The sequence below is a fragment of the Ruditapes philippinarum genome, unplaced genomic scaffold, assembly GCF_026571515.1.
Source record: "Ruditapes philippinarum isolate M1 unplaced genomic scaffold, ASM2657151v2 ctg706_1_1_1_1, whole genome shotgun sequence".
NCBI lineage: Eukaryota > Metazoa > Mollusca > Bivalvia > Venerida > Veneridae > Ruditapes > Ruditapes philippinarum.
In genome coordinates, this window is record NW_026854344.1 from 370,899 (window position 1) to 395,311 (window position 24,413).

The 24,413-nt window shown below is 31.3% G+C and overlaps 1 protein-coding gene across 16 annotated transcripts in view; it reads left to right on the top strand.

Annotated features, from left to right (window-relative positions):
* Positions 1–24,413, top strand: part of LOC132739885 (troponin I-like) — an 89,433-nt gene that overhangs the window by 59,064 nt on the left and 5,956 nt on the right. For 11 of the 16 annotated variants that reach the window (XM_060727706.1, XM_060727708.1, XM_060727710.1 and 8 more), the window contains 8 exons: positions 4,582–4,620; positions 5,187–5,405; positions 6,935–7,432; positions 10,171–10,275; positions 12,215–12,298; positions 14,335–14,406; positions 14,890–15,369; positions 16,153–16,907. In XM_060727706.1, coding sequence (XP_060583689.1) covers positions 4,582–4,620; positions 5,187–5,405; positions 6,935–7,432; positions 10,171–10,275; positions 12,215–12,298; positions 14,335–14,406; positions 14,890–15,369; positions 16,153–16,209 — 1,554 coding nt within the window. In that variant the 3' untranslated portion in view covers positions 16,210–16,907. Of the gene's footprint in view, positions 1–4,581; positions 4,621–5,186; positions 5,406–6,934; positions 7,433–10,170; positions 10,276–12,214; positions 12,299–14,334; positions 14,407–14,889; positions 15,370–15,968; positions 15,999–16,152; positions 16,908–17,489; positions 17,583–18,847; positions 19,011–19,942; positions 20,064–22,249; positions 22,395–22,656; positions 22,699–23,290; positions 23,367–24,413 lie in introns of those variants that run through there. The other 5 variants (XM_060727720.1, XM_060727721.1, XM_060727707.1 and 2 more) reach the window with 4 other exon arrangements.

Consider the following 24,413-nt stretch of genomic DNA (forward strand, 5'->3'; position numbering starts at 1 on the left):
GGAGGCTGAATAAATGTACATGTATAAAGATGATGTAGACAGACATATTGTAATAGTATATATAACAGCTGGATATAATGTTTATCTGTGAGCATATCATCTCCATGCAGGCCCTCTCTGATGTTCCTATACTCTGCCAGAATTCAACACAATAATATATAATTATATAGGCTAAATGTATATAAATATTAGTTCTTGTTTTCTACATCCTAACAGTACACTGTACGCCTTCTTAATGAAGTGCTTTTGTTTTATTAAGAATGTTCATAAAAAAAAGTTATTTTTGATTCATTTAAGATTTGGACCATCAGTGCCTTCAGGGGTCACAGAGAACATAAAATTCTGCTATTCCCCAAGAAGAACTTTAATAATTCATTTCATATTTTGGCCATCAGGGGGTGAGAGCATAAAATTTCAGTATTCTCCAAGAAGTACTTTTGTGATTAATTTAAGAATTTGGTCATCAGGGGGTAAGAACATAAAATTATGGTATTTCCCAAGAAGTACTTTATGGTTCATTTAAGATTTTGGGCATCAGATGGCGAGAATATAAAATTCTGAAGGACTATGTTGTTTTAATCTGCCTGAAAACTACCATACCATCTTATCAGGGAAATAAATCTGATCTAATGTTTACTATTAATGTGTTCATTTATTTGAATTTAAGCTAGAAAACAAGTCAGAAATCAAACAGTGGGAGTTGTATTATAAACTGTGTTATATCCTGGAATTAGATTTTATCCTTAACAACAAGCTATATATTGTGGAAAAAAGGTCTGATTAAAGAATTGGAGTGACCTTTTAAATGCTATAGCCAAAAGTGAATAGTTAAACATTTAAGTCAACTGCAAATTCTGAAATTCCCTTGCTATTGTGCTGAACAACCTTCTTCAGTTGCTTTATAAATTGTTAAAGGGCAGTCTAATCAGACGGCAGTCTAATCAGACTGTTTGGTGCATTTTGGTTCTAAACTTAAGGACTATCCTAAATTCAAAGCAGCCCAAGCTGGTAATTAAAATCAGGAATAAAATTATTAAAGCTTTCCCTACTGGAACCAAAATTGTTAAGCCTTTGCCACCAGAATAGAGCCTAGCTTTTCTGTGGCATGAGCAGTACCTGTGCTTTGTGCTTCAAGGAAATATTCACTAGCATAGTGTGTACCTTCAAAGAAATCTTTGTGCAATCAAAATGTTTATCAACTTGAAATTCTTTTATAATTGTTAAAAAATGGAAAATGTTAATACTTAAAGTAGTATATTAATACATGTCAATACTTAAAGTGATGTGTTCAAATGTTAATATTTACTTCCTGTTATACATGTATGTTTATGTGCTAATGTGTTTAATATGTAATTGCTCTATGAAATGTAATTATATGTTAATACTTAAAGCAATGTGTTGAAATTTAAATACTAAAAGTTAAATACTTGAAATAATGTGTTCATGTGTAAATACTTAAAATAATGTGATAATATGTTAATACTTAAAGTATCAAAGTAATGTATTAATGCTTAAAGTAATGTCATTTTATGTTCATTCTTAAATTAATTTGTTTAGTTGTTACAACTAAATTATGTGTTCATATGATAATACTTAAAGTAAGTTTATATGCTAGTGCTTAAAGCAGCACGCCTCCAGATTCCTGCTAATGTTCATGAAAATTTTGAAAATGTATTCAAAAGTGAAATATTGTTAAGCTGACAGAGAAAATAATATGCACATTTCAAACGGCACTTACAACCAATGTAAATTACAAAAAAGAAATCAAAATATGCAAAATTAACACTTACTGCGTTAGTAACGCAGTAGAAATATGGTGAAATTTACTGAAAAATTGGCCATCAGTCGCAAATAACATGGAAATTATTACTTTTATCTTTAGTCTTTTTACTTTTCATAAAACCTCAATACATTTTTCTCAAGTTTTATTTTCTTGAAATATTTTGGCTCATCTGGAGGCATGCAGCTTTAAAGCAATATTTTGATATGTTATAGTTAAAGTAATATGTTAATACTGAAAGTGACATACTAATACAAAATATGTTTTAATTCTTAAAGTAATATGTTGAGAATATTAATAATTTGTCTAAAATGTTAAGCACATTGAATGTGGGTAACTGTATACATGTTGGTACATGTATTTTAACCAAGTATTATCGTGTGCACTATAAGCTTGGCCTGAAGTTTGCATGCTCTATCTTATATATACATGTGGAGTAGATCTGCTGACTTTGATTAGAACCATATTTCCTATGTAAATATACTGTTATCATGTCTTTCTGGAGCTCTCTATCTCTTTCTTACTTTAGTAGCTTGTCAGACAGACCATACATTATATATTTAGCTTTCAATATAATGCATGTACATGTATATAATTAGTGTCCTTAGACTCCTTAAGAATTTAAAATCATATTTGACAAACATGAATCATATACAACTTCATGTGGAGACATTGCAACTTCTTTGTTTGTTAAAATGAAATTACTAGTCTTTAAACAGCTGGAACCGAAAGTGATTAGCCTTTGCCACCAGTATAGAGCCGCCAAGTCAGCCTGTATATGCTAGCAGTCTGACCAGGCTCTATACTGTTGGCGGACAAACTTGAAATTAACAGTCCCAATAATGGAAACTGGGCAAGTCAATTTAAGAAATTCTGCAGGTAAAGGGCTTAAGAACTTTCAGTTTAATTAAACTTTCGACAGATAGTGTGTCACTTTAACTTGACTTTTATAATAATGTTTAAAATATCAACAAAACATGATAATGGTATATGTAAATCATTCTTCGATATTCTACTTTAAGCTGCATGTGTATATATATACATGTTAATTATCTTGAAGATCCCTTTAACAGGTGAAACCAGTAGATATTTTTCTTCAGCTATTATTAATAGTTTTGCTAATAAATGATTATAACATAAATCAGAAAAGGCATTGCTTCAATTTGTTCCCGCTATTTTTATCTGTAGTGTTTAAAACTTTACATTTTGGATAAACATTGGATATACATGTATATATATAAATACATGTAGCTGACTATAGTAAACAAGGTGATTATTTATAGGAAGACTAACTAGCAATTATTGTCAAAATGACATGAAGTATACCTTGTAGAGATTGACATTTTGGCGAGGTAATGATGTCTTTTGTCGAGGCCTGATGTTGTTTATTATTCTAAAATATTCGTGCAGATTCCAGGCATTGCTGTATGATGACATAGAGTTATGTTTTCTGTCAACAAGTCTGCCAGTATAACATTGCTACCTTGTATTAAGAAGGGAGTTAATCAGTGAGATGTAATGGTTGTCACAGTTATTTCCCTTTTTATTGACCAAATTCTTGGTGAAAATCTGAAAAATTTGATTGTAGTAAAATATTATAGCTTGTTTTTTTGGGGTTTTTTATTTTCTCTTTAATTTGACTTTTTTAGTTAGTGTTATTTGATCTTAAGTTTATCTTGTTATCTTTGTTTAAATCATTTTAAAAATGGTGTTCTGAGCATGTCTTTAGGAAAATGTAATAACTGAAAAGGTACAGTTTATATACTGCTCTGCAGTAAACATGTCATAATGGTTGGAATTGAAGTCCCTTCAGTAATGCTGAATGATTAAACAACTTATTAAGTACAGGACTGGTATTAGTAATGGTTCAGAATATATTAAGATGTTTTTCACATACCAATTATTACCTCCTCTTGCCACCATTTTTGGAGTCATTCTCTATACATCATATACTAAAGATAAGATAAAAATCTCTTCTGTCATCTTCATAAAAACTGATAAAAATCTTTAACATATTGGTGCTGTGATAATATTTTGCTGTATATGTAATAATTTTACAATTCACAGTGTGCTATTTAGCCTTAACATTTCCAAAACCTGTATTATCATAAATATGACCTTTCTTTAAAAAAGGTAAGCTTCAAATTTGTGGTTCTTGAATTGCGCATATGTTTTTGACATCAAAATTGTACCTTGTGCTTAATAGTGCTTACATGCACTACATGATTTAACTTCAACATTAAATGATCTCAAATATGAGCCGCGTCACGACAAAACCAACATAGTGCGTTTGCGACCAGCATGGATCCACACCAGCCTGCGCATCCGCGCAGTCTGATCAGGATCCATGCTGTTCGCTATCAGTTTCTCTACTTGTAAAAGGGTTGGTAAGCGAACAGCATGGATCCTGATCAGACTGCGCGGATGCGCAGGCTGGTCTGGATCCATGCTGGTCACAAACGCACTATGTTGGTTTTGTCGTGAGAAGGGCTCATATATTACTGATATAAACTTTATTAAATATTCCTTAACCCTCTTCATATTAGATTTTTAAGTTTAATGGAAGTTTTTGGCAACAGTAAAATTTCGGTAGGCTGTTTTGCATGGTTCTTATATTAATAGATTTTGAAGTGTTTGCTAAGATGAATTAATAAGTTTTATATAATATCTAGTCTATTATAAACAGTTAGTTTCTCAATGAAAACTTACACTTCACTAAGCATTTCCTTCCTACCAAGGAAATGACTCGGGATATTGGAATTTTACTTTATTAAAAATTTTATGTTTTGCTTTTCCTTCAGGAAACCCCTACTGTAAACGACGAACCTGTTTCAAAAGTGGTAAGTTAATTTCTTGTATTAAGAACTGTCGTGTACTTTATTCTTTCAATATTGTGTACTTTCATAGTTTTTTAATTAAATTTTGAAACTAAAAAATATATATTTTGCATTATGATTGATGTATTTGAAAAATGCTGATATGAATGATAATTTTGAAGGCATTACATATTATGTACATATGAATCTTTAAATATACTATACTTTTTTATACGCTCGAAAAGGATTTTGGACATATAATGTTATGCCCTTTGTCTTCCTGTCCTCCTTTAGCAATGTCCAGTACGCTTTGTATCTTTTAACTGATGGAAGGTCATTAAAACTTCTTAGCAAAAATGACAATGTCTAGTTTTGGCCTCCTCAGTTCAAGGGCAACACATAGTCATTATGTATGAATTTCTAAATTTTTTGTGTCCACTCTGAATCTTTTGAACTGATGGACTTTTAGGAATTTAAATCTATTTGGCTGAAATTTTACTTGACCTGAAAAGAATCTTTATAAAACTTTAATGTTATAAAATTTACAAAACATTAACATTAAATTATTCCGATGATGTCAACATTTACAGCTAGATACATCGGAAGAAGACGCAGCAGCAGAACGTCGACGTAGACAACGCGAGGAAGAAGAAGAGGAAGCCCGTCGTCAAGCAGAACGTGAAGAAGAGGAAGAACGTGAACGTCAGGCAGCATTAGAACAAGAGAGGCGAGAACGTGAACGCGAGGCTCGTAGACGTGAACAAGAGGAAGAGCAGCGAAGACAAGAGGAAGAAGAAGAAAGAAGAAGGGTACGTAGCTAGAAATATCCCATTCTGGAAATGTAATGTCATGAGATAGGAAACTTGCAGCAGATTTTATCAAAAAGAGAGAAGAAGGGTAAGTAGCTAGAAATATCACAATGTGTGAGATAGAAGCAGATTTTATAATAACAAACTATTTTTTTCAAAATTTGATATGAAGGTAAGTACTGGCGTACTGATCTATATATAGAAAATGTTTTTTAGAAATTCCAGGTAAAATAAATACTGTTGTGGTAAGGATTGTAATAAGTTATATGTTGGAATATTGTAATTAAGTTACAGTAACACTCGAAAAACAAAGATAAGATATAGCCTGGTATATGGGTAGAAAAAAAATGGGTCTTGATGACAGATGTATGGAGATGATAATGATCACTAGCTACATTTATCATATCTGATCCAGGTGGGATTAATTAACTTCCTTTATCCATGAGATAATAAGTATTGTCATTCTTGTATAATATAAATCTTTGCCAGATTTCTGTTGGTAAAAATAATTATACAGTCTATAGTGATATAGTTGATCATATGTTTAGTGTTTGTTGAACTTTTGGAGGATTTGTGTTGATGAAGTGTTGTTGTGCTTCTTGTTGTTATTGTTGTTGATAAGACTTGATATATTACTAAAAAAGAGAATTGAAATAATTTGTAAGTATTTTAATTAGAGACTTATTTCTTTACATTTTTTAAAGTTGAATTTAACAGACTTTTTTTTTGTGTCTCCGACAATTCTAAGATTTATTTTGTAAGGCCCAGTTTGTTTTTTTTTTAAGTATTATAGGAATTTGGAAGAAGAGAATCTCTTAATTACTATGTTATTTTTACCTTTACTTCTTTTTTTCTTCCAATATAAGAGGATTATTGGCAATAATGAATATATCTGTTACTTTTTTATATGAAAGGTAAGTACTGGTCAAACATTGGTCAGATATTTTTTATCATTATATAAGTTAATTAGGGACAGGATGTAGCAGCAACTTTTAGATATAGTTTCAATATAGTTTGGATAACACCAAGGTAAGTCTGTGTGGAAATGTTTTCTTACACTCTTAATTTTAATCAAAAAAGGTAGGTTTGCTTGTGATTTGTTGAATTGATTTATTTTATTTTTATTTTTTTTGCCTATTTGATTATATTATTTTTAATAACTATGCATGCCTTAAATAGAGTTAATAATATATGACTTGCATGGCCCTTTTGGGTACAAGTTTTCAGGCATTTGCTAGAAGTTCAGGTGGTTTTCCTACTCCTGGAATCTCTCTCTTTTCTATATAAAACCAATAGAAATAATATTAAAATCAGGTTTTTCTGATTTTCTGATATTTACTTGCACCCATGTATTTGTTAAGATTATTTAGTAACATGCATGTTTGAATATTTTGGCAACTTTTCTTTACTTTATATTTTAACTTAATCATGATAAAGTTAAAGTATTAGTCCTTTATTTGTTTATGAATTTATTGCATGGATTGCCATATTGTTTGCATGACCATTGTTTGTTTTTGCATGCCATGTAGAATGTTGATGCAGAAATTGAATCTGGGTCAGAGGAGAGCAGTGAAGAAGATAGTCGTAAGGGAGACAGAACAGAAAACAAGCTTTTCATCGAAGAAGATGATCTTGTCACGAAAGAAGCTCCTGTGGATAAGTTTGAACGTGTCCGTCAGTGGAACGAGGAGTCAAACAATGTGGATAAAGTGCATAGACAAAACAGTGATAATTTGTGGCATAAAAAATCTACAGAAAATTCCGCAAAAAGTGAAAAATCGAAACCTGTTGATAGAAGTAGTAGTTTTAAGGAGATTAATAACAACAAAATTAAGGATAAATTAAATAAGTTTGAGCATTTCAAGGACGAAAGTGATTCTAAAACAGTGAAAGATAAGGCTTTGTTGATTTCATATGTGGATAAAGATGGATTAAAGGGGAAGTTGCAAAAGTTTGAAAAGGAAATTAAAGACCATGAGGCTTCTATTAAGGAACATAGACAGCCATCCCATCCTGTGAAACTTGAGGTAACTTTTTTTCTCACTTTTTATTTTTATCATAAACATAAACAATGTTAAAATACATTTGTATTATTGCTGTAAATATTTTGTCGGAGATGTATGTTAAATCAAATTCTATGATGGATGAAAGAATCTGTTTCACACATACATAGTTTGCTATATATATTATACATAATATATGATACACATTGCCAAAATGGCAAATTTATTATACCCATGATGGTTTAAGGATTAACTTGATAAGAGGGCTTTGGTCTGTTTAAGATACTTTGACAAAACAAAATTGAAAATCATTCAAGAAATTTATTTTTCAACCATTGAATTTATCTTGTTAGTTCCACTGAGCATGTCTGGTTCATTTTAAGCTATATGGATCGGTTAGGCATCAGATATCAACAGCTTAGTATGTTAACACTAGATATCTCAGACTTTATTGGATGTTCATCAAACTTTGTAAATAATTATGTAATTGTCATTAAAATTTTAAGAAAACATACCAAGCACCAGCCATCTGGGTCAGATCCTAGCAGCACTTACAACCCATGTAAATTACCAAAAACAGGTCAAAATATGCAAAACTAGCCCTTAACACATTAGTAACACAGTAGAAATATGGTGAAAAATACTGCAAAATTGGTCATGAATGTCACATAACATGGAAATTATTATTTTTATCATGAATCATTTTACTTTTTAGCTCACCTGTCACAAAGTGACAGGGTGAGCTTTTGTGATCGCTTTTCGTCCGGCGTCCGTCCGGCGTCCGTCCGTAAACTTTTGCTTTAAATGACATCTCCTCATAAACCACAAGGCCAATTTCATCCAAACTTCACAGGAATGTTCCTTTGGTGGTCACCTTTAAAAATTGTTCAAAGAATTTAATTCCATGCAGAACTCTGGTTGCCATGGCAACCAAAAGAAAAAACTTTAAATAATTTCTTTTAAAAAACCATAAGAGCTAGAGCTTAGATATTTGGCATGAAACATCTTCTAGTGAGTGTCTACCAAGTTTGTTCAAATAAAAGCCCTGGGGTCAAAATTGGCCCCGCCCCAGTGGGTCATTGATTTTCCCTATATGCATATAGTAAAAACTTAAAAAATCTTCTTTTAAAGAACCGTAAGAGCTAGAGCTTAGATATTTGGCATGAAACATCTTCTAGTGAATGTCTACCAAGTTTGTTCAAATAAAAGCCCTAGGGTCAAAATTGGCCCCGACCCAGGGGTCATTGATTTTCCCTATATGCATATAGTAAAAACTTAAAAAATCTTCTTTTAAAGAACCCAAAGAGCTAGAGCTAAGATATTAAGCATGAAACATCTTCTAGTGAGTGTCTACCAAGTTTGTTCAAATTAAAGACCTGGGGTCAAAATTGGCCCCGTCCCGGGGGTCATTGATTTTCCCTATATGCATATAGTAAAAACTTAAAAAAATCTTCTTTTAAAGAACCATAAGAGCTAGAGCTTAGATATTTGGCATGAAACATCTTCTAGTGAATGTCTACCAAGTTTGTTCAAATAAAAGCCCTGGGGTCAAAATTGAGCCCGCCCCAGGGGTTCATAGATTTTCCCTATATGCATATAGTAAAAACTTAAAAAAATTTCTTTTAAAGAACCCAAAGAGCTAGAGCTAAGATATTAAGCATGAAACATCTTCTAGTGAGTGTCTACCAAGTTTGTTCAAATTAAAGCCCTGGGGTCAAAATTGGCCCCGCCCGGGGGTCATTGATTTTCCCTATATGCATATGGTAAAAACTTAAAAAATCTTCTTTTAAAGAACCCAAAGAGCTAGAGCTTAGATATTTGGCATAAAACATCTTCTAGTGAATGTCTACCAAGTTTGTTCAAATAAAAGCCCTGGGGTCAAAATTGACCCTGCCCCAGGGGGTCATAGATTTTCCCTATATGCATATGGTAAAAACTTAAAAAATCTTCTTTTAAAGAACCCAAAGAGCTAGAGCTAAGATATTTAGCATGAAACATATTCTAATGAGTGTCTACCAAGTTTGTTCAAATAAAAGCTCTGGGGTCAAAATTGGCCGCGCCCCAGGGGGTCATTGATTTTCCCCTTTATGCATATAGTAAAAACTTAAAAAATCTTCTTTTAAAGAACTCAAAGAGCTAGAGCTAAGATATTTAGCATGAAACATGTTCTAATGGGTGTCCACCAAGTATGTTCAAATAAAAGCCCTGGGGTCAAAACTGGCCACCCCGGGGGGGGGGGGGTCATTGATTTTCCTTATATGTGTATAGCAAAAACTTAAAAATCTTCTTTGGAAAAACCCAAATAGCTAGAGTTTAGATATTAAGCATGAAACATCTTTAAGTAAATATCTACAAAGTTTGTTAAAATAAACGCCCGGGGTCAAAACTGGCCCTGCCCCAGGGGTGACATTGTTTTTAACTATATGTGTATAGTAAAAACTTTAAAAATCTTCTTTTAAAAAAGCCAATGAGCTAGAACTTAGATGTTTAGCATGAAACATCTTCTTATGGGTGTCTACCAAGTCTGTTCAAATAAACAAATAAAAGCCCTTGGGTAAAAATTGGCCCGGGGTGGGGGGCCTATATACAGGTGAGCGACCTCAGGGCCATCATGGCCCTCTTGTTTTAAAATCTCATTACTTTTTCTCAAGTTTGATTTTCTTAAAACATTTTTTGGCTCATCTGGTGGCATGCAGCTTTAACTTATTTGTTGACTGTCACAATTTTGTCTGATTATATACATGTATATCAATATGTTTCAGTTACTGACTCCTCAACCTCATAAGCTGACAGCAAAACTTCAACAATTTGAAATTGCAGCAAAATCACAGAGTGCTTCGAAACCTACATCATCTTCAAATATACAGGTAAAAGAATATATTATAATTATCTACCCATGGTTATAGTTCTACAATATAAAATCTTAAAATGTGAAGTAGCTACAGATGTATATTTTCAAAAAGTGTACTTAAAATTTGATTTAATCCTTTGATTGCAACTGCTATAAAAATTCTTATCTGTTGGCAGTGATATTTTGATTCTAAAATTCCTCAAACAGGATTCTGGAATTGATAGTGACTAACTTCCTTTGCCACCAGTATAAAGCCAAACCAGTCTGCACTTCGTTGCATTCTGACCAGGCTCTATACTGTTGGCCGACTTACCTCAAAATTACATCTTGTTTTTAACAAAATTGATAATAGCCAGTTCCAGAAATGAAAGCTTGACAAGTCCATTTTTGAAATTCAACAAGTTATGGGTCAAACTAATAATTACACTTGTACATTATGAAATTCTTTGGCGTTCCATACAAGTGAAAATGGGGAGTGCACAATCATGTAAAAGTCAAAATAACTTTACATTTTGCCATCTTTATGTTCATTTTTATATTTTACTATGCATAAATTATCAGTAATCCACTTACCTACAGACATTTATATATATATTGTTTAGAATGAATCTTTTAAAAAGCAAAGGTTTAGTTTTCTGATTTTACCTTAATTAATTACTGGTTAGTCATTGCTATAATAGAAAATCTTTCAATATATATATATTACTTATTCAACTGGACAGCAAAAAAGGAGCATAATGCCACTTTTTCTTCAAATCTATGTCTCATTTTCAGTTTTCATATGTAGACATCACATACTTATCAGTTTGATTTTGCACATTGTACATAAAGGATTGAATGTCTTACTTACAGTGCAGTTTTATTTGATCTTTTAAATGTTTGTATTAAGTGGTGCCTCTATATTAAAATGTTGTTTTTGCTCTGGGGTTGATTTAGTAGAAGTTTTACAGAAAAAACGAAAGATAAATATTTCTGTAATATCAGAATTCCCATCTGTACTGTTATATAAACACATGTTATTTTTGCACATTTTCATGTATGAATTATAGATTTTATTGCTCCTAAAAGTGGGGAAACTCTGGTAGTAATATAAATCTTCAACATTTACTTATATTTGAAATAAGTTTGGCTCGATAGTTGAATTTTAATTGAAAATTTGGAGCCTTGATGTAAATTACGAACCGGATATGTTTTCCATAGAGGCTTTCAATTTGCAGATTTATAATATTGACAGGGTGTGATAGACTTTATTGAATTTATACCTATATGAAAGTATTTCAGCTGTCTGTAGATTATATAAATAGCATATACCATACAATATGCAGTCTCTTTGTAAGTCTATTTTAATTAGTGTATCCTTCCCAGGATGCTTAAAATTTTATGGTACTTTAATTTGACACCCCCAGAAAATAAAATGTAATCATAAGGAGGGGTAACAATACTTGATAATATAAGAATCATAAACATAGCATAAATTTTAATCATAGGAAGTTTCAGTTTGTCCATGATAACAGCATCTTTTTGTCATATGATACTACTTAGTCTCCATCTTACTGTACTGTGAATTCCATTAATTTCATGGGCATGACATATTACATTTTGTGGTTTTGTCACAAAGGACATGCATTTTCATGGGTTCTTAAATTTGTGGATTGTATATTTTTGCAAGAAACAAAAAATTCTTCTGCTTGGTCAGGGCTTCCATTGAATTTCAAAATTTGGAAGTCAGGGACTGCAAAATTTCTTGACACCTGTGGTCACATTGTATTGGTAAAGAAGGAAAAACATTACATTTTAGAAGTCACTAGCCAAAACTCCAAACTTCCATTAACGGAAGCTCTGCTTGGTGGTTATTGTGCTATAGAAACTAAAAGCTTCTTAGGGAACTTCTTGGTAAAGCTGCACAGTTTATAGACATGTCCATTTGATACTGATATAGATTGTTGTATATTCAGTTTGAATTAGGAAAACTAGGAAATATACAGAGACAAAGGCAGTCCATGTTAGGAAGATGGAGTGCAAGTGAATCTCATATTAATGTAAGAAAAAATGTGTGTATGTGAAATCTAATGTTAGGTATAATTATATTGCTTAATGTCATTGCATAAAGCTTAATGCCATTACACAGAGCTGTATCATTAAGAATGCCATTACACAGAGCTGTATCATTAAGAATGTCATTTCACAGAGCTGAATGTCATTACACAAAGATAAATGTTACACATTACACAAAGCTGAATGTCATTTGTAACACAAAGCTGACTGCCATTACACAAAGCTGAATGTCATTACACATACATGTAGCAGAATGTCAATACCCGAATCTGAATGTCATTTTACAAAGCAGAATTTCATTACTCAAAGCTGAATGTCCTTTTCTCAAAGCTCAAAGCTAAATGCTCTTTATACAAAGCTTAATGTCATTGCAAAAAAGGTGAATGTCACTGCATAAACTTAATTATGGTTCAAAGGTATGTTTTATGTAACAGAGCTAAATGTGATTAGACTTTGTGCCAAATGCTGTGCAGACAGTAGTTATACTGAGATACCTGCCATATGGCAGAGCTAATGTAGCAAGTTAAATGTCAATGTTAAATGTTTTGTAATGTGCTAAATAAGTCTTTGTTGAGTGCTGAATGTCATGTTCTTTGTTAAATGTCATTTCACAGAGCTAAATGTCAAGTAATTATGAAACAGTAAATTTTAATAACTTTGTCAATGTGCACTGAAAATATATGTATATTTATAGTAAATATTAATACACATGGCACATTATTGTGTTTATGCAGACTTTTTTGGTGTTACTTTATTACTAAGTATACAAATAGGAAATTTCAAATAATACAAATAGCCTTGAAGTAAAATGTTACAAGAGCTTCTCAAAAGATATAGATGTGGTCTGCAGATCCCTGCATTTCAAATGCCATGCTTTAAGGTGAAGGTCAAAGATTAATGCCTGCAATTTTTAATCTGTTCTCTACTTCTAAACTGCTTGAGAGATTTTCATGAAGTTTAAGGCAAATGATGAAATTCAGAATTTATTCCCCCCTGGTTACTTGTCTGTATGTGCTGACTTTCGGCCATTAATGTTGCCTTGGGTTGCTATGGGAACAATAGGTAATACTAAATCTTCTATATGACATTGCATCCATGTCTGTGATTGATCTAGAAAATACTCTGTAAGTGCCTAAGAACAGTGAAGAGAAAACAATGGGGGTAGCCACTTAATTAAGTATCCATTTTCTGAAAATTTAGTCCAGATGGATGCCATTTCTAACATTTTTGTGTCCACTCTCTAACTTTCAAACTGCTTGTGGAAGATTCCAAAAAGCACTGCAAATTTGGGCACCACTCTTTAAGAAGTGGGTAAAAAGTCAATTATTTGAACCAGGAATTCTATGTCCACTTTGTCTCTAGAACAGCTGAAGGGCTGATCATAATACTTGTGTCACAGAACCCATATTTTAGGCTTGCTCCAGATATTACATGATAGAACAAATTTCACATAGAAATTTTGCAAAGGGACAATTATATTTGGAATTCTTTCAAATGAAATATTATTTTCATTTGCTGTTTAAGTGTGTTTTGCTGTAGCTATACATGGCTTTGTACAGTGTTGTTCTTTATAAATGGTTGAGCTTTTGGTGGAGAGGTGTGACTCTGGTTTCGGGAATTTGATTTTGTTGTTTCTTACAATTTAATATTTTTATCTAATGACCTAAGATTTAACAAGAATAAGTAAGAAAACTTCTAAAGAAAACTTATTTTATGTATTTTAATACTGACCCATTTGATAAAGAAAAAACTTGCTTATGTTTGAATATTCATAGAATAGATGAAAACTAACAATGAATATCTAAAGATAAAAATCTATATTAAGCTATGTAGCTGGGCATCAGTTTTAAATGAAGTCTTCTTTTTTGCATAAACGATTTATTGACATTAAGAATGTGATCACCATGTATATATTATTTGTTTTACTTTAGTATTACATTATATTATTGTTGCAGTTATAGGTAATCACTGGCAGGGTATTTTTTAAAAGAAAGTAAATAAATCATATTTTTGTTTGCAGACTACAGAAGGAAAAGATAAAGTGAAGAGGAATGTTCTGGATAGATGGAAGTCAGTTGCTACACAAAATCAGGTACAAATTACATATCATGAAGTATTTAGTTATTTGCTTGAAGTTAAGGGTTTTATTAATAATACTCCTAAAAACACTTTTGTCTATATAAATTGGCTTTAATAAAACCAATTAGAATAATGCTAAATTCATGGTTGTGAGTTTTTCTGATATTTTCTGATATTTTGCGCTCGTATGTGAATGTAATTATAAGGTAAACATAACAGTTTTTATATCACACACTGAAAAAGTGGAAGTTTGATTCATTGTAAATCTGAAATATTGTTGCTTTGAAAGTTAATTACTGGCAGGGTTTGATTCATTGATATTTTGAAAAAATGTTATTTGGTAATTCTGAAAAATTGTATTTGAAGTTAAAATTGATTCAAAAATGCTTGAAGTACAGAAATTTTGAAAAAAATGAAAGTTTGATTTCAGTAAATCTGAGTTATAAAAACTTCATTCACTCAAAAATAACAAAATGTTTGTAATTTTTTTTTCAAGCACTCACCAAGTGTGACTTCACCTAAAGACAGAAAGGTAGTTTTAGAAAAACGGCTCAGTGGTAATACAGAATTTATTTCATCAAGGTTTCTTGAAAAGGCAAGTAAAAGTATTGAAGACACAACAGTATCAAAGACTCCCGTCTCCTCACAGAGAAACAGTTTTACACAGTCTATAGACCAAAGAAAAACTTCACAATCTTCTGAGGCCCAGTCTGATGTATCGGAGGATTCAACTCTAAACCAGTCTAAAACAAAAGTCACCACTAGATGGCAGTATGATCGGACAAATTCTGAGGTTTCAGAGGAATCGCCAGTGAAACATTCGAGAGGAAATGTCGCAAATAGGTGGCCCTTTAAGGGAGGTGATGAAACTGTAACAGCTGTGTCAATACAGACTGTCAGTGTAGGGAGAGGTGGTCACAGTAGAGAATCGAGTTTAGATAAAACACGAAGCAATAGCACTACATCAAGTGTTGATGTAAGTATACTTGGCAGTTAAGATCATGATTTACATATTATGGGCAGGCATAGGGTAAGGTCATTGCCGCAAAATGACTTAGAGAGCATCTGAACTCAAGGTTTGATCCTCTGGCAAAGAGAAATTTCTCTGGGATAATTGATTTAGGACATTGAGTCTAATAGTCATTTGTCTCTGGCAGCTGTTCAAAAATCATTTGGAATTAGGAGTTGTTCACTGGCTGAAAAACTGATAATTACTGGTTAGTTTCACAGGGAAGCCGGTTAGGTGAGCCGATTGCTTAGAATGGACAATAAAGTGTTTAACTCTGGGGAAAAACCAGACAAACCATGTTATAGTAATTGCTTCTAGTGACTGCAATAATGCATGCAGGGGTACTTTGAATAAAAGTTGAATTGTTGCTATAGATCTTCAACGATTTTAAACTCTTCAGAAGATCATAATAATGAGAATGTGAAAAATGTATGGTTACAACCCATTTTACGTAATTTTATATTATACAGCATTAGAGACTTAGTAAAATGAATCATTATGACAAATTGTACTGGTATCTCTTTTACAAAATATTTTATTTTATTCTTTTCTTCTTTTTTTTTCAGATGTCAAATTGGTAATTTTTGTTTAGACATGATGCATTTTGCTAGCATGTTTGATTTTTAGATAATTTCAAGATTTCTTGCATGCTTTTAAAAAAAGCACACTTTTCAGTAATTTACTTTGAGAATATTTTTTTAATGTTGATGCAATTGAATGTTGTATTTTGCATGGTGTGTGTGTAAGCAGGGTTTGTCACAAACATCAAGGAGAAGTTCGTACCAAAATCAGGTAAGATTTTACTGAATGTAAAAGATACATAGTTTCACAGAGAGAGACATTGCCCGTATGGTAAATTTACAGATTATGTGGGTAAACAAAACTAAACACACATACATTAAAAAACATCAGGTAAGGTTAGATGGGCAATATTTTATTATGAAGTTCCATTTATATGTTTGCTATGTTCATCAGTTACTTACTGATCAGTATGTATGGTGTCTTTGAGTTATTTTTCAAACATGAATTGATTGTTTAATCTTCTAAGATAAGCAATAAGTTATTGTCATGTTTATTATTCATTTATTTTTTTGTTTTTAATTAGTGAACACATATAATTTGTAAACGTAAGCTTAAGTTGTACTTTCTCTCTTGTTTTACCATATTAAGTGTTGTTGTTTTGTTTTTTCACTTTTGATGGGCCAGTGCATACAAGATCTGAAAATAAGTTCTGAATTAGTTTCGCTATTTTAAATCATCTAGTTTCTTCTCCGATCTTTGTATAAATTTGCTTTCTTTCCATGGTTACCTTAATGGTTATCTTAGTGTCCAGTGAATATGCTTAAGTCTTGCGCTTAAGTTAGACATTGACTGTTAATATGTTAAGCAATTAGTGCTTGATAATTATTCATATAGCCTTCTAATGACCTTTAGAATTATTTGATCTATTTTTTTACAGGGAGAAGAAGAGGAAGAAGAAGAAGAGAGACTTAGACAAGAAAAAGTGAGTTTGAGATTTTACATAGTTTACTAATAAATTATAATGTGTTTTATAAAAGAGTTCACTCTCTAAGCTTAAAGAGCATTGGATTAGTAATCTAAGGGTCTCTGGTTCGGTCTATAAGCAAAGCATAATTTATCTGTGACTATTGATTTAATGGTTGGTAGAAATGGTCATTTGTCTGTTACTACGGATTCAGAAAAAATGTTGGTTTGGTATTTTGTTATTTACAGTTTCATTTGTTAGTTATCTAGGATAGGTGAATCAACCGTCATGATATGACTAAAAAGTTCTGTTAAAAATCAAAACCCAAAGTATTAATAATGGATTTAAGTCACTACATTTGGTATTAAGTGTGGTGCTTCAACACTTTTTTTTAGTCTCACTCATGAATAATAGACCTGATACATATTTTGTTTTTATGTCAGGAATATCCATATAAGTAACTGTTGTTCAGTGAATAATATTATAAAGTAAGTCTGTCATAAGACTGCACCATGCTTTGCCAAATATTTGCAGAACCCATTGGCTGTATAGATATCAGATATTTTTCAAGGATCATTGATATATGTTATTGTTACTATAGGAAGCAAGAATGGGAGCTGAAGATGGACAAAAGAAGCGAGGCAAGAGGAAGGGTCTTGGAGGACTTACTCCAGAGAAGAAAAAGAAACTAAAGGTAATAATTGAATATTGAATTTGTTCTCTATAAAAGTGACATAAAGTCCTGTTTAAAATGGTTGAGAATAGGACACAATTTACCTGGTAATTCAGTGGTTGATTAAGTTCAATGGTAATAATAGAAAAATTGAATTTGTTCTCTATAAAAGTGACAAGGAGTCAGGGTTAAAATGGTTGAAAAAAGGAACAGTTATTTAACATATCAGGTTATTTATTTGATGATTAAGATTATTTTTTGCCTAAGTAATATGTAAGATAAACCCTGCAATCGAAGTAGTAGATTTTCACTATTCATAATAAGGCTTTGCCCCTATGTCTGTGGGAAAGTTATCTCTTCCTGTTTATAGCAAGGCTATCAGTCTGTTATGTTTAAGTGAAATATAACTTTGAAAATTGGTCTCTTTAAAGTTTATTTTTCTGCAAAAAAAGAAGTAAAATGAGGGGGTGTCAGTGGCTGGGTGGTTCAAGTTGTTGACTTCAAACCAATTGCCTCTTACCCCTGTAGGTTCAAACCGTCTTCAAATTCCTACATCATGCTAGCTGAATTAATGTCAGTGTTTCAACTCAGTTCCCTGTTTGTGCCTGAAATAATGTACAGAGGGGCATCTGAGGTCTTCCTCCACCAATAAAGCTAGAAAGTCAACATATGACTTTTACAGTAATTGTATTAGTGCAACATAAAAACCCAACCAAAAAAAAAATATATGATATATTATACATGTATATTTCAATTACTATTGTTATAATTAGGTAACATACATTTATATTGATTACTTGAATATCATTTTCTTTATAAATTCTAATTATATTAACAATATTTGTCATTTCTAATTTTACCTTTATATTTAATTTTCCAAACAATGCATGTATGCATGTTCAGTTTGATTGTGTTGCAACTTGTGTGAAAACCAACTAAGGAATCAAATTGATAAAAAAAGTCAAAGAACATGTTTGATAAACAGTTTAGATCAGTCAACAATTTGAAGCCTATTTTAGCAATGTAGTGAAGCTTGTCTGACCTGGCAACCTTTAGTAATAATATTTCAATACTTCTTTTTGTTAGGCATAGAAAAAGGCTTTAGATTAACCCTTATTACGTTACTTGTTAGGCCTAAATAGAAAAGGCTATGGATTAAGCCTTAATTTCAATAAGTTTAGTATTGAACCTACATACATTCAGTATCTTCTATTAAATAATGTGTAGCGTAATAATTGTTGCATAACATTGCATGAAGACCATTTTTACCTTGCATGTGCATGTAGGACTTGATTGCTGATGTAACATATACTGATGAAGAGTGGGCTGACAAACAACATGAAATGAATGAAAGAGTTGAACCCCTCCCTACTGACCTCGATTTCTTAAGTTCAGGTTTGTACATTGTACTTGTCACCAAATGGACAGAAATAATATAAACTTGTCAAATGGCAAGCAGCATTATCATCGAATGTAACTTTCATAAATACAATAGGGTTATTATAGAAGTATCTTGATTTGTTACTTGTATTTGACTTGATTGAAGTTTACTAGGCTAGTAATCATGAGGGCTTGTAGTGTTACGCTGTTTGTGATCTGTTCCAAGTAAAAACCAATAGAGCTAGATACAAGTAATAGATCAAAATTCTCCTATAATAATTCATTTATTATATACTTTCAAATTAAAACTTCATAATCAACCATAATGTTATTGGTACATATATAATGCAGACTAAGTCTTTCTGGATCAAGCAAGTGTGATGCAGATTTTGGGTTTTGCTGTTTGGCCGTATTTGTGGATGTTATGCATGCATAAAATGTAAAAAATTCTAGGCAGATATATGATAAAAGTAAAATGTAAATAGGTGCTGTTTGTCTCTTAAGCTGAAATTAAATGGAATATTTGTTTGTTGGGTATCTTTATGAGGATAGTGTATTTTATTGGTGTTTTTGTCTCTTAAGTGCCTGTGTAACAGATTTTCAAGTGTTTGTATAGCATGTCTTTTGAAAATATTAGTTTAAAATGATATATTTTTTGAGGCTAGTGTATTCAGTTTGAATATTTATATGGTCATTGTTGAAGCATTATGGACAGATGTATTTCAAATGTCTACATCTTATATGCTTAAGATAACATTGATATCAGATACATTTGGGCAGTATGGGAACTAATCGAACTTGTTTGATGCATGGGCAAGACAAAATTATTAATTAAGTTTAATAGTCATTTACAGTTTTCTTTCGTTCTTCTGAAGCATGCTGAGTTGTGACTGTTTGAGGCGTGACTTACAGTAGATTAACTTACTAAATACTAACAAGTTAATTTGGTTAATTAGTTTTTCTGAAAAAAACATGAAACAATGTCTGTTGTTCATTTCTAGCAAATTATTATGCAAAAAGCTGCAGAAGACTTAAAGAAAGAAGCTTTAGCTAAGGCACAGGAAAAAGAGAAATTCATTATTGAAAGAGTTGGTCCTCTAAATACAGATGGTCTAGGAGAAGGTAACACTAGTGTGACTCCTGCATGGCTTGTCCTGGATATGTTTTCATTTATTTTTCTTTGTTTTGGAGTGTGGTGATCACTTGTATTTTAATAGTCTGTAGAAAGAATGAGTGCTTTCTTATGATAAATTTTATTTTGTTGTGATGCAGAGATTCTTGTTATGCAGATGTTCTTGTTATGCAGAAGTCCTTGTTATGCAGATAATTTTGTTATGCAGAAGTTCATGTTATCAGATATTGTAGTTATGCAGATGTTCGAGTTGGCCTAATGCAGAAAATCTTGTTATGCAGATACAGTCTAACTTGCCCATGCGACCACGTGTATTAAGCGACTTTTGTCTTAAACGACCACTTTAAATTCCCCCCGATCATTTTCTCTCTATATCTTTAATGTATTAAGCGACTTTTGCTCAACGCGACCAGTGACCGCTAATTAGTCACCTAATTGAGATAAATCTTTTCATTAAACGACCACTTTTACCTGTCAAGTAATTGTGTTTTTAGAGAACGCCACCTCGTAATGTCACAAGTGTCAACAATCAAAACACAACAAATAAACATGTGAAAAAACTCTATTTCCCAAACCGTTGTAGCGTATACAGATGAAGTTAAGTATACGCTTGACGTGTATTATCCAATAATATCAGAAAAACAATGCAAGGCTCCGCCCCTACTGAGATGGTGTATACGCTTCGCTTGTTGACATTTAGACTGCATTGAATTGACCTTTAACTTGATCAACAATTAAATTAATCGTAACAATTAGATGTAGTTTGTTTATTTCAAATGAAGAAAATGCACAACAGAAAACATCTTCACTAATAGGGGTTTCATGTTGGAATCAAGGAAAATCAACGGAGAAGTTAAAAAATTCTGGAAAAAAGTCAAACATGTACGTAATGGATCAAAACTGTTTTGTCAAAAAATATCAGAAAGTTAATTTTTACATTTGCATCCATTTAGATTATCGAAGCGTACTTATTATTCAACATGTATATAAAAACGAAGTTGAAAAACATTCCCACCGCATAAGAAAGATGTCATTTATAAATTTTGACTTTTATATCATGCTGACTGTCTTAAGAGACCGTTTCATTAAGCGACCGTTTTGGGTGTTTCCCTTGCGCGGTCGCTTAATACACGTTTGACTGTATTCTTGTTATGCAGAAATTCTTGTTATGCAAATATTCTTGTTATGCAGAAATTCTTGTTATGCAGAGATTCTTGTTATGCAGATAGTTCTTGTTATGCAGAAATTCTTGTTATGCAGATGTTCTAGTTATGCAGGAATTCATGTTATGCAGAACTTCTTGTCATCAGATATTCTTGTTTATGCAGATGTTCTTTTTATGCAGAAATTCTTATTATGCAGAAGTTCTTGTTATGCAGATGTTCAGGTTATGCAGATGTTCTTGTTATGCACAGGTTATACTCTTGTGGAACAGGTTGGATAGGATGTCAATGGTTTCAAGAAGTTTTGCTGTTGTTTTTTTTCTTGGTTGAACAATTAATGCACGGCTATAGTGAAATCACTTTGTACATCTAGTCTTATTAAGCTAAAAGCTGAATTTGCCTTGTTTTCTTTCCTTATTTGTGCACCATTTTACTTACTTGTACTTAAGTTTTATTATTTTTAAGCAAGTTTTATTATTTTTAAGCAATCTCCCTAACAGGTACACTATTTCACAATTTTTGTACACAATTTCACTTTTAATGCACAGTTTTACCTATTTGTACACAATTTCACTAATCTGTAAGCAATTTCATTCATCTTTACACATCTGTGCATTATTTTTTCATTTAGCATAACAAAATTGGCATTACCTAGAGGTCAAAGTTAGTGACTTTGAAAAAAAATTAATTTTGGTTTTGTATTATTGAATATTTTATCTGAGCTAAATACAAATATGTATTATTGAATATTTCATTGAGCTAAATACAAATGTGTATTATTGAATATTTCATTGAGCTAAATACAAATGTGTATTATTTAATATTTCATTCCAGCTAAATACAAAATGTGTATTATTTAATATTTCATTCGAGCTAAATACAAAATGTGTATTATTGAATATTTCACCTGAGATGATTAAAGATATGTATTATAATTATAATATGTCATCTGAGTTAAATACAAAATGTGTATTATTAAATTTTTCAGCTATGTGTATTATTGAATATTTCAGCTGAGCTAAGGAAACTAATCAAGGGTCTTCATGATAAACTTGCTCAAATCCATTCAGAGGCATATGATATAGAATTCAAATTGAACAAACAAGAAAAGGAACTAGTTGACCTGAACATGAAAATCTCCGATTCTAGAGGAAAATTGTATGTTTTTAATTTGTTTTATAACTGTTTTATTACTTATGAAATGAATAACTTTTGAAGTTTTGTGAAATATTTGTTTATTACCGGAGTTGTATAAATATTTGTCAATATTTTCAATGTATGTAATAAGCTTATAAGTGCAATAACATTACTTGTTTTTAAAATTTTGTGACATTCAAATAAGGGTTTTGTCATTTTATAATTGGTTTATTTAAATTGTTTATTTATAACATCATTAAACATGTGATATTTGTATTTTCAGTGCTAAACCTGTTTTACGTAAAGTTAATAAAACTGAACAGAAGTAAGTACATGTTACATAACATTTAATATGCAAACTTATTCTTACTTTCAAGATATAAAGATACATCTGTGGCTGGGTGATAGTCTTCCTCCACAAGTAAAGCTAGAAAGTTGCCGTTTTTGATGTGACTTCAAATCAAACCAAAAATATGAATATATAAATGAATAAAGATTCATGTTGTGTTTATCTTACCTGCTGTGCCAATTTGGTGAAAATAAATTTTAATCAGAATTAAGCCATCTTTAAATAATAAAAAGGACACAATATTATTGTTCTTATATTGGCATAAAGTTATGAGGAATGGAAAACAATAAGTCCCTTAGAACTTGTTTATGAATGGAACAAACCGTAAGTTTTACACTCTGTCCATCTGTCTGTCAGAAAATCGGATCCCTTGATAATATTAAAACCTGTGTAAGTGAAGTTGATGAAACAAACTACAGATTTTTGTTATACTATAAATTTACCATTTATACTTTTAACTTTATATATACTTAATACCCTTAAAAATGTGATACATTTTCAATTTTATTTGCAGGCAAGAATATTTTAGAAATAACATTTATGTAATATCTTTTATATATTGTTTTAGGTTTGCAAAAATGTCAAAGAAGGTGGAGCCTAAAGATGATTTTAGAGAAACTTTAAAGTCAGCCCATGATGATGATGTAAGTTAAATAAATAATAACTTAAATAATAACTTGAATAGATGATAACTTAAATAACAATTTAGTATTGGCCTGAGTAGGTTAAAACTTTGTCAGGGCAATCTGCTGTTTCCTTAAAGGAGAAACTTTACACTCATTACTTAATATTTATTAGTTCAAGGGACAGATTTGAAAGTGACGTGTTTATAAGCTTATAGCTTCATATACAATTAAACTGAAATAAATTCATTATAAACTAACAAATAAGTATACCAAGAAAGAAACAAAACTTTATGATTCATGATTAAAATCTAAAAAACCACTCATGAAACTATATTTAAAGTGTAATAAGTATCACTTAGACTGGAAGTAAATTATTAAGACTCTTACTAAATTATGTAATTTTCAAAAACGAAATAGTATTTTTATCATAGGTTGAATACCCTCAAATATGAATTTTTTAAGTCTCCAGATATAAATATATGACTATTTAACCTAGTTTCTATGATAATTGTTGTAAGTTAAAGCTTTACATGGGCTTTTATGTTATATTAGAGTAAAAATGTCTTTTTTGGTTCTTGCTTCTAAATAATATGTGGTTAGGTTTATTGCATAGTTGATATATAAAAAAGTTCTGCAATAATAGTTAAAAATGTAGTTTGCTAAATGTCATCTGATTGTCATAGATAGGCCGAGTATTGAACTGTTGAACTTTAGTAAATAGGGTGCTTTTGTTTTTCTACAACCTGATTATTCCTATACACTACAGATTTTACAATATCAATCAAACTTCGATTGACAGAAAAACAAAACAAAAAACAGTTTTCAATAGTGTCGTAATATTAATTGTATCAACATTTGATTAATGAATTTTGGCAAAAGTCGGTTTTTGAATCATTTAAAAACTGTAGAATTGTGGATAATCAGGTTTTTTTATGCGAGCGTTTATAGTTTATGCTAAATTGAACAACAATATATTGTATATCAGTGAGAAAAAGATTCCATTATTTGACAACATCATACATGTCATTATATCATGTGTTGTGTTAACCTTGTAAAAAAATCAGA